A 10,236-nucleotide genomic window follows, 5' to 3' on the forward strand; every position below is an offset into this window, starting at 1 on the left:
ACAGCAGTCAAGTATCCCCCACCACTCCCTCCTCTTCACCTTCAGAGACTCTCCATCACTCTCAAGAAAGCGTGCAAGCTCCTCAGCCAGGCACTTGGGCCTTTCCAGTCTGGCTCCCACCCATCTCTAGCCTCATTCCTCATACTCCCTGCTTTGAATTTCACAGTCCAGTGATCATTTCTATGCTCTTCTCACTTCTATGCCTTAGCTCATTCCTGCCCTTTACACAGAACGTCCTTTCCACTCTTCTTCCAGCTTTTTTGGGGGGCCATGCTACATGCCATATAGGATCTTAGTTCCCCAACCAAGGATCAAACCTGCATCCCATGCACTGGAACCATGGAGTCTTAACCACTGGACTCTCAGGATAGTCATAGCTCTTATTCGAGATCCTACATATGCACTACCTCCTTCTCTTTGAAGCTTTGCCTATTCCTAAAGACTGGATGAGGGACTCTGAACTCCTGAAGTCTAATGAACTTGCCTAATTTCTATACTCATCACACCAATAATGAAATCACTGATATATATGACTTATAGCCCTTATGGGGCTGGAGCTTCCAAGCCCAGTGACTATATTTGTCACATTATGGGTGATAATTAGCTATTTGTTGAATAACTGAGAAGTCACTAAGCCTGTGCTAGGTCGCTTCAGTTGTGTCTGACTCTTTGCGACCCTATGGACTGTAGCCCTCCAGACTCCTCTGGGGATGTCCATGGGGATTCTCCAGGCAAGAATACTGGAGTGAGTTGCCATGCCCTCCTCCAGGAGATCTTTCTGACTCAGGGATCAAACCCAAGTTTCTTATGTCTTCTGCATTGGAAAGCGGATTCTTTACCACTAGTGCCACCTGGGAAGCCCTGAGAGGTCACTAATCCTATGGAAGGCCAAATTTCAGGCCTTGACTACCCTCTCTGTGTCCTAACTGCACAGATCCTGCAAACGGAAGAAATGCACTATTCCTTCGCAAATGATGCCATCTTGTGGACACACTCAAAAGTGCAGCCAGACATTACCTGGGAGTGGTTCAGTTCAGTTCAGTGGCTCAGTCGTGTCCGACTCTTTGCGACCCCATGAATCACAGCATGCCAGGCCTCCCTGTCCATCACCAACTCCTGGAGTTCACTCAAACTCACGTCCATCGAGTTGGTGATGCCATCCAGCCATCTCATCCTCTGTCGTCCCCTTCTCCTCCTGCCCCCAATCCGTCCCAGCATCAGGGTCTTTTCCAATGAGTCAACTCTTCACATGAGGTGGCCAAAGTACTGGAGTTTCAGCTTTAGCATCATTCCTTCCAAAGAACACCCAGGACTGATCTCCTTTAGAATGGACTGGTTGGGAGTGGTTATGTTCTGTCAAACCGGGGCTGATCCTGGAGCTCCAGGCAAATGGTGGGGAGTGAGGAGCTAGGCTCTGAACAGGGAGTGACACTGGTGTCCTTTGAAAAATCTTGATGAGCTCTAAGCAGAAAGAATGGCAACACCAAAGGCTCAGAATCAAGACCAAAGGCTCACAAGCAGAAAAATCTCATGAAGAGTGGGAAGAGTAGGGAGTTAGTGTGGCCAGAGCCCAGGGTCCAAGGGGACTGAGTCAAAGTCCTTCTTACTTCCAAGACTCCTGGATGGAGGGCTAAATTAGGATCTTGGGATTAAAACACATCTGCAAGCTAAGTCATGTTGTATTCAGTTGTATTCAACTCTTTGCAACCCCATGGACTGTAGCCCGCCAGGCTCCTCTGTCCGTGGGATTCTCCAGGCAAGAATACTGGAGTGGGTTGCCATGCCCTCCTCCAGGGGACCTTCTTGACCCAGGGATCAAACCTGTGCTTCCTGTGTCTCTTGCATTGCAGGCAGATTCTTTTCCACTGAGCCACTGGAGAAGCCCTGAAGACTCTTGAGAGTCCCTTGGACTGCAAGGAGATCCAACCAGTCCATTCTGAAGGAGATCAACCCTGGGATTTCTTTGGAAGGAATGATGCTAAAGCTGAAACTCCAGTACTTTGGCCACCTCATGCGAAGAGTTGACTCATTGGAAAAGACTCTGATGCTGGGAGGGATTGGGGGCAGGAGGAGAAGGGGACAACAGAGGATGAGATGGCTGGATGGCATCACTGACTCGATGGACATGAGTCTGAGTGAACTCCGGGAGCTGGTGATGGACAGGGAGGTCTGGCGTGCTGTGATTCATGGGGTTGCAAAGAGTCGGACGCGACTGAGTGACTGAAATGAACTGAACTGAACTGAACTGATAGCTCCTCCAGTCATATTGTTCTGAAGTCCCCACTTCAAGGGTACTCACTGTGCATGCCATCTCTCAGGCAGGTAGTGAGAATGCTCAGCACATTCTATCCTGGATGGTCCCACCTCCTCAACATACCCATGATCGCCCTCCCCAGCCTCTTAAATTCCTCAACCTCATCTTCAGTGACTTTCCCTCTAGACCACCAGGTATCTACTCTCATGCCTACTATCAAATCCTGCCAGTTCCTAAAACTCTCAAACTCACTGATTTCATTTCATCTTTTGGCTACTATGAAGTGTTGAATTGCGTCCCTCCATAAATTGCATCCCTCCATTATGTTGGAGTCCTAACCCTTAGTACCTCACAATGTGACCTTATTTGAAAATAGGACCTTTACAGAGGTAAGTTAAAATGAGGCCATTGGGATGGGCCCTAGTCAAATATGACTGGTGTCCTTATAAAAAGGAGAAATTTGGAGACAGAAACAGACACAAAGGGAAGACGGATGTGTCTAGAGTAAATGTGAAGACGGATGTGAAGACAGATGACTGGAGTAAAGCAGCCAAAAGCCAGGACCAAAGACTGCTGGCACACTGGAAGCTAGGAAGCATTAAGGAAGGATTCCCAGGCAGGTTTCAGAGGGAAACAACTCTGACACCTTGATTTGGGGCTTCTAGTCTCCAAAACTGTGAGACAGAACAGTTCTGTTGTTCTAAGCCACCCAGTTGGTGGCCCTTTGTTATGGGTGCCCTAGAAACTGGTACCACTATGATGAAACTGAAAGTGAAGTCGCTCAGTTGTGTCCAACTGTTTTCAACCCTGTGGTCTGTAGCCCACCAGGCTCCTCCGTCCATGGGATTCTCCAGGCAAGAATACTGGCGTGGGTTGCCATTTCCTTCTCCAGGGGATCTTCCTGACCCAGGTATCGAACCTGGGTCTCCCGCATTGCAGGCAGATGCTTTACCCTCTGAGCCACCAGGGAAGCATACAATACTCTGTCCCACTTCTCTCACATAGTCTACCTCACTCCACCCCGTTTTTATAAGGACCTCTAGGCCACTGACCCCTGCCCCTTGCTAGCTTCACTTCTTTCCCAACCTAGGTTGGATTCCTTGGACCTTCTTCACATACACTGTCTTGCCAGTCTCACTATTCCTGCTTCCCCTGAGTCTTCACTTGGCCTGTGGGTGCTGCTGGAGTGCACTCTGACTGATGATATTACCAGTTCATGGGGCTTGTACAAGCTCATCTGGGCTTCTAGCTCTGCCTGGTCATCCTCCTATACCTCATTAGCTGTCTTCCCCAGTTGAAACAACTCTCTACCAGCCTCCTTGCTCCACTCTCAGCAGCAGAGCTGGACTTCTGCTTTGAGATTAGAAGCCTCTGAACTCTGAACTCCGTGTCTCACCTTTACCTCTATACCCACCTGCATGCATAGCCATCCTCAACTCTGTCCCTCCTGCTACAGGCAGACATCTCTCCTCTGCCCTTTGCGAGGCCCGTGCCTCCCCACTCTAAGACCCATTCCCTCTCATCGCCCCCAGGAGTCTCATTCTGAGTTAGCCACAATCCTGCATCTCCATGCCTTTCCCTACTGGCTTCCCCCATCAGCCTACAAACTAGTCTCTGCTAATTTATTAAAAATAAACAAGTAAAACTCTCTGTATCCCAGAATCATCTCTCTCCTCCCATCACAATAGTTTGTTGAAAAAGCTATCTCTACTTCCCTACTTTTTGTGCCAAGGTATTACCTTTTCTCAAAGGCAATGGCACCCCACTCCAGTACTCTTGCCTGGAAAATCCCATGGATGGAGAAGCCTGGTAGGCTGAAGTCCATGGGGTCGCTAAGAGTGGGACACGACTGAGCAACTTCACTTTCACTTTTCACTTTCATACATTGGAGAAGGAAATGGCACCCCACTCCAGTGTTCTTGCCTGGAGAATCCCAGGGACAGGGGAGCCTGGTGGGCTGCCGCCTATGGGGTTGCACAGAGTCGGACACGCCTGAAGTGACTTAGCATAGCATAGCATAGCATTACCTTTTCTAAGAGATTATGGAGGAAGACGCTCAGAGTTGGTGATGGACAGGGAGGCCTGGCGTGCTGCAATTCATGGGGTTGCAAAGAGTTGGACACGACTGAGCACTGAGCGACTGAACTGAAGGAGAAAGTGAGAAGACATTGAATTGGCAAATGTACGTAGTACTTATGCTCCCTCCCTCCTAAGCTTGGTCAGAGAATGGAGTTAGGGGACTGGAGGCCTCAATAAGGGCTTAGAGCAGGCATGAGGGGACCACAGGACCAGCAGGCTGTGGTCAAAACTTGGAACGCTGCATCTTTTTCTTTTCACAATCAAACTATTGTGATGGGAGGAAAGAGATGATTCTGGGATACAGAGAGTTTTATTTGTTTATTTTTAATAAATTAGCAGAGACTAGTTTGTAGGCTGATGGGGGAAGCCAGTAGGGAAAGGCATGGAGATGCAGGATTGTGGCTAACTCAGAATGAGACTCCTTGATCCTGAAGGCCTCACTCTGGCTCCCTCCCTGCCATTCCTCTGGTAGGACTCACTTGGGCCCCCGCAGTGGCCAAGGAGGGAAAAGGCCCCAGATTCACTAGCCGTTGCTCCCCAAGCCTGTGTCCTATCTTCTGATTCTCCAAGTAGTGGCAGATCCTGTTCTTCTCAAGGGATTTTGACTGCAGCTCAGTTTCTCTCCACATTCCCCCTGCCATCATCAAGACCCCAGGTAGTGCCTTAATGAGGAGCTGCCCGGTGGGGAGTTCATCCTGCGAGTCCCAGAGCCTATAATGCTGCCTAACTGGATCACTCCTTCAACATAGTCACCACGCTTAGTTCACATGCTCTTTCCACCCTGGCCGCCACACACTGGATCAAGATGGGATGCTGAGCCAAAGATCAATAGTCTGCAAGAAGCCTGGTCCCAAATCTCTGGGGACCAATGATACACAGGGGACTGTTGATGGTAAAGGACATGCAAGTAGAGATGTTCAGAGAAATGGTGATATGCAGAAGCTGAGCGGGAGCAAAAAACATGAATTAGACACAGAGAGTAAATCAGGCAGTTGCTGGTAGCCAGACACTGAGTCAGGACCACAGCCATTAGGATGGTATTAGATGCTTCATGACCTTCTGCAGTAGAGAGGCCCAGCTGGGAAGCTGCAGAGGGTTTTTCTGTCTTATCTAGTATGCCCTGAATCTCTCACCCCTCCACTCTGGGCAAGAAAAAGATGCAGTGTTCCAAGTTTTGACCACAGCCTGCTGGTCCTGTGGTCCCCTCATGCCTGCTCTAAGCCCTTATTGAGGCCTCCAGTCCCTTAACTCCATCTCTCCCAATATTTCAACCCCACCTGCCTGGACTCAGCCAGACATCACTTCAACACCCTCCAACTGCTGTGCCCATCCTGCTACATGGTCCCAGAAGAGTCCACCCTTTGTGCTTTCCTAGTGATTGGACACCCAAGCTGTGGACACAATGGAGAACATAAACTCCAGTGGAACACCCGATTTGCTCAGCTCCTCACTGAGTCCACCACTGCCACGATCCTGCTCTGGTCCCCTCAGCCTCCTGGCTACCACTGCAATCTTCACCTTTCCTTATGCTTTTGACCTGTCCCTGGTGAACCTGAGCCTACAGCCAAGGTGAGACAGAAGAGGAACCGCTAGGGGTACAAGGGTGAGAACTGAAGGGGGAATGTGGAATTGAGCTTATGTTTTTAAGGAAAAAACATGTTTGTAAGCTGACTCATTCATAATGCGGGCAATGAACATTTACAGTCATCCCTCGGTATCCTCAGGGAACTGGCTCTAGGATCCCCCATGGATTTTTTTTACCAAAATACTCAAGTCCCTTAAATAAAAAGGTGGAGTACAATCAGCCGTTTATATCCACGAGTTCTACATCCACAGATATGGAGAGCTGAGGGTATACAGGCCCAGGTGATATTTAAGAATCATATGTATATTTCTACATTTAATCCTCATAACAATCCTACGAGGCAAGTATTACATCTTGTTCTATGGATGAGAACACTAAAGCACAGAGCAGTAACTTCCTAGTAAGTGGTAGAACCAGGATTCAAATCCAGACAGTCTGGTGACCAAGGCCATGATCTCAACCACTATACTGTAATACAGGCATACCTCAGAGACATTTTGGGTTCAGCTCCAGACCACCTCAATAAAAGGAAGATCTCTATAGTGCGAGCCACAGAAGTTTACTGGTTTCCAAGTGCTTAAAAAAGTTATGTTTACCCTATGAAGTGAAGTGAAGTCGCTCAGTCGTGTCCGACTCTTTGTGACCCCGTGGACTGTAGCCTACCAGGTTTCTCCGTCCATGGGATTCTCCAGGCAAGAATTCTGGAGTGGGTTACCATTTCCTTCTCCAGGGGATCTTCCCGACCCAGGGATCGAACCCGGGTCTCCCGCATTGGAGGCAGAGGCTTTAACCTCTGAGCCACCAGGGAAGCCCTATACTGTAGTCTATTATGAGTGTGACAGAATTGTGGCTAAAAAACAATCTACATACATACCTTAATTTTAAAATATTTTATTGCTAAAAAATGCTAACCATCATTTGAGCTTTCACTAAGTTACAGCAGTAACATCATAGATCACTATAACAAATATAATAATAATTAAAGTTTGAGATATTTTGAGAATTACCAAAATGTGACAGAGACACGAAATGAACACTGTTGGAAAAATGGCATTGCCAGACTTGTTCAATGCAGGCTTGCCACAAAACTTCACTTCTTATGTAAGAAATGTAATATCTGCGTGCAACAAAATGAGGTATGTCTCTATGCTGCAGGTGGAGAAAAATGCAGAGTCCTTCAACCAGCCCCAAACAGGAAGCAGACAGCTACCCAGGGATCTAGACAGTCAGGTTACTGTTTGAGGCTGCATCTTCAGTCCCAGCACCCATCTGAACCTACTTTTCTTGTCTCTAGACTGGGAGCTCCTGGGGGTCAAGGGCAGGAACTCCCACTCCCTTAATCCCACTTCCAACAGCAGGCCAAGCAGAGGTTCATCAGACAAACAGACAGAGCCTTTATTTCCTAACTCACTCCTTGGATCTCTGTCAGAAGACAGATGAGAGGCACTGTATGTAGAAGGCAAAGTAACCCTTCTTCTTTCTCTACATAATATTGTATTTTATTTATGCTGTGGCAAGTTGACCTACACACTGACTTAGGATGTTGCTTCTTAAGCAATCTAGAACCCGGCAGAGACTCCACACCTGTCACTCTTCACAAAAGTCCCTTTCCAGGAGCCAGAGGGAAGGGGAAGCAGGATAAGGAGGCCCACTTTCGTAAACTCAAGTTTTGTTGGAGACCTTGAGCAGTTAGAGGCTTCTCAAAAGTACAGCCATCCTAGACACTCAGTCTAGACAACAGCTTGCCCACAGGTCCTCAGAACCGGGTATCTCGAGCCCTTCTTCTAGGCTGAGGGCCACAGCTGGAGGCAGGTGTGGGCCCGAGGTCAGGGGGTGCCCCAGGGGGCTGGTAGCCATACTCATTGGGGTCCAGGGGGTCTCGGCTCAGCAGTACCCACACTGCAGGCACATGGCTGCGGACCGTGAGGGGATCCAGACCCGTGTCAGGTGAGGTAGGCACCCAGCTGTCCTCGGTCTGCAGGAAGCGCAGCTTGGTAAGCTGGTACAAGCCTGGTACCCGCCGTTTAACAATCTCAGCACAGCTGACAGCCTTGCCTGCAGCGCGGCCAGAGCCTGAGAATACCACGTGGCGAGCGCTGCCGCCCTCCAGCCGCTCCAGCGCCAGGCCCAAGAGGTTGCGGATCTTGCTGCCGGCTCGAACCCGCATCTCCAGGGTATCAGGAGGCAGCTGGGGCATCGGGGAAGGTGCGGGGAGTTCCACAGAGCCAGCTTTCCGATAGTGCTCCATCCAGCCTGCTGTCGTGTCCGCCTCGCTGCCCGGCTGCAGGGAAGTCAGAGGATGGTGGGCACTGTGTCCCAGGCCACCCCACCCTGCCTCCCTAGGGCGCTGCTCCGCCCAGATTTCCCAGAAATGGGACCTTAAACCCCTGATCCCCAGGACAAGGGGTCATGCCTGCCTCCCCCTAGCGGGGGATGTACCCCAGTCCTCTGGACGGGGCCATAACCCTCCACCGACCCTGAACACCGGCCAAGCCCCTCCATCTCTAGCTCCCTGGCACTGGGAATGAACCTTCCTCATCTGGGGTTCCTGGGGACTGGATCCAGGCCCTCACCCAAGACTCCCTAAGCACAAGGCTGAGTGCTCCTCACCCTGGGCTCCCCACAGGGCGACAGGGCAAAGGCGCCTCACTTCGTGCTCCCAGAAATCAGGGCCAAGCACCCCCCCCCACCCCGCCCCCCACACCCCATACTCCACCAAACGGAGCCAAGAGCCCTCATCCAAAAGCTCCTCAAAAACAGAAACGATCCCCTCCCCAACTCCTGGACCCCGAAGACAGGGTCGGGCACCGCTCTCTCATCCAGAGATTCTAGGGTCGATCCCCCCCAACCTAGGGTCCCTCAGACACTGGGAAGCAGAGGCTTGACGCCAACGGCTGCTCGGGCCACCCCTGGCGTCGGGGCCGCGAGAGGCCGGGCTCCGCGGTCCCCACCGCCACTGGCCACCGCAGAGGCCCAGCACCCGGCCTCCCCTCTCCTCCTCGCACCTCCAGGCGCCCCCGCCCCGCAGGGCTCCGGCTCTCACCACCGCGGCCGCGCACTCCCTACGCTCGATCTGAAGCCAAGATGGCGCGGGCCGAGAGCGCGCCGAAGCCGCGGGGCCGCGCACGCCGGACGGGGCGGGGCCTGAGTCCGGGTTCGCAAACTGAGAGGTGCCGGACGCCGGGGAGTGAGCTAGCCCCGGATACGCGGATCCGCTGCACGCGGGGTGTCTTCGCTGTTATGCCCCGGGCAAGGAGCATTCCTTTGCAAGCGGAGAGAGCGCTGCGGGGGAGAGGAGCGGCCAGCAGAGGAGTCCCGCGTCCGAAGTCCGCGTCGGAAGGATGCGGAGGAGTTGGCCCTTAGACAATGCGCGGCGGGCGTTACCTGCTGAGCACACCGCAGTAGTAGAGGCAGAGTGGCGGGTTTCTCTTTGGACCGGAGCTAGAGGTGCCGGGTGGTGCGGCTACTGTGGGGGCGAGAGCCTTGATCATCGAGTTCTGAACTTTAACCTCACCCTGTGGGCACTAGCGAACCACAGGGGGCTTTCATCAAGGCGCAAGTCAAACCTGTTCGTGTGCGCAGCTCTCGGGCCTCCCTCTGGTGACTCCTGGCCGCATGTCCCAGGGGCCTGTCCGCGGTGCTTAGCAAATTGCCCCGCCTATAATAAGTGCTCGAATATTTGTTAAAGCATTTGTTGAAAGAATGAGCCAGAGAAACAGCAGTGGGAAGGGGGAAAAGTAAATTAAGTTGGAAGATACTACGAGGTGGGTTTGGCGACTGTTTGGATGGAGGAGGCAAGAGTCTAGGATGGCTCAGTTTCAGACGTGTTGGATTTGAAATGCCAATGAGACCGCCTCGGTACGGTGGCGGGCAGGCCGACGTAAAGGGGCCTGGAGCCGCAGCAGTCCCGGAGACCGCAAGGGGACAGCAAACACTTGGTGGAGTGAGGTGCCATCGGTTTCTTTGCTCTTTAATACGCCAACTCTCCCTCCTTTCCAGCCACAGCACCGCCCCGCCCCGTCCCCGCCCCAAAGCCCCCTGCATCCTCTTTTAGGCTCCTCTTCTCTTCTCATAGCACCAGGAGAGCAACATAGAGGCTCCCCTCTACTTTGCACATGCTGCTCCCTTGGTTCTCAAAGACCCCGCATATTACTCTCCAGGGCTACCAGCCACATCCCTTTTTCTTCTGTGCCCCCAAAGAACCCTTGTGCCACATGGTTCCCTCCCCTTTTCCATGACTGTTTCCCCAGCTATCCTGTACAGGGCAGGGATCAGGTGGACCCTACCTGTGACCTCCCCACCTGGTATGGCATCTGAC

The 10,236-nt window shown here is 51.8% G+C and overlaps 1 protein-coding gene across 2 annotated transcripts; it reads right to left on the reverse strand.

The window, feature by feature from the left end:
• Nucleotides 1–6,793: 6,793 nt before the first annotated feature.
• RPP25L (ribonuclease P/MRP subunit p25 like) lies at nt 6,794–8,999 on the reverse strand. 2 transcript variants are annotated; one of them, XM_086416705.1, is made up of 2 exons: nt 8,962–8,999; nt 6,794–8,199 (listed from the first exon to the last, which is right to left on the reverse strand). In XM_086416705.1, the coding sequence occupies exon 2, from the start codon at nt 8,164–8,166 to the stop codon at nt 7,675–7,677; it is 492 nt and encodes a 163-aa protein (XP_086272831.1). In that variant the 5' UTR covers nt 8,167–8,199; nt 8,962–8,999; the 3' UTR covers nt 6,794–7,674. The 2 variants fall into 2 exon arrangements, with proteins under 2 accessions (XP_086272831.1, XP_086272830.1); XM_086416704.1 differs by having other exon boundaries at nt 8,924–8,999.
• Nucleotides 9,000–10,236: the final 1,237 nt, after the last annotated feature.

Source organism: Bos grunniens, chromosome 8 (assembly GCF_055505025.1).
Source record: "Bos grunniens cultivar Pamir isolate PY7600 chromosome 8, Bosgru_T2T1.0, whole genome shotgun sequence".
In the NCBI taxonomy this organism is placed as follows: Eukaryota; Metazoa; Chordata; class Mammalia; order Artiodactyla; family Bovidae; genus Bos; species Bos grunniens.

Excerpts from the sequence above, each read along its gene's own strand:
- RPP25L (XM_086416705.1), bottom strand. The coding sequence starts at position 8,166 with ATGGAGCACTATCGGAAAGCTGGCTCTGTGGAACTCCCCGCACCTTCC.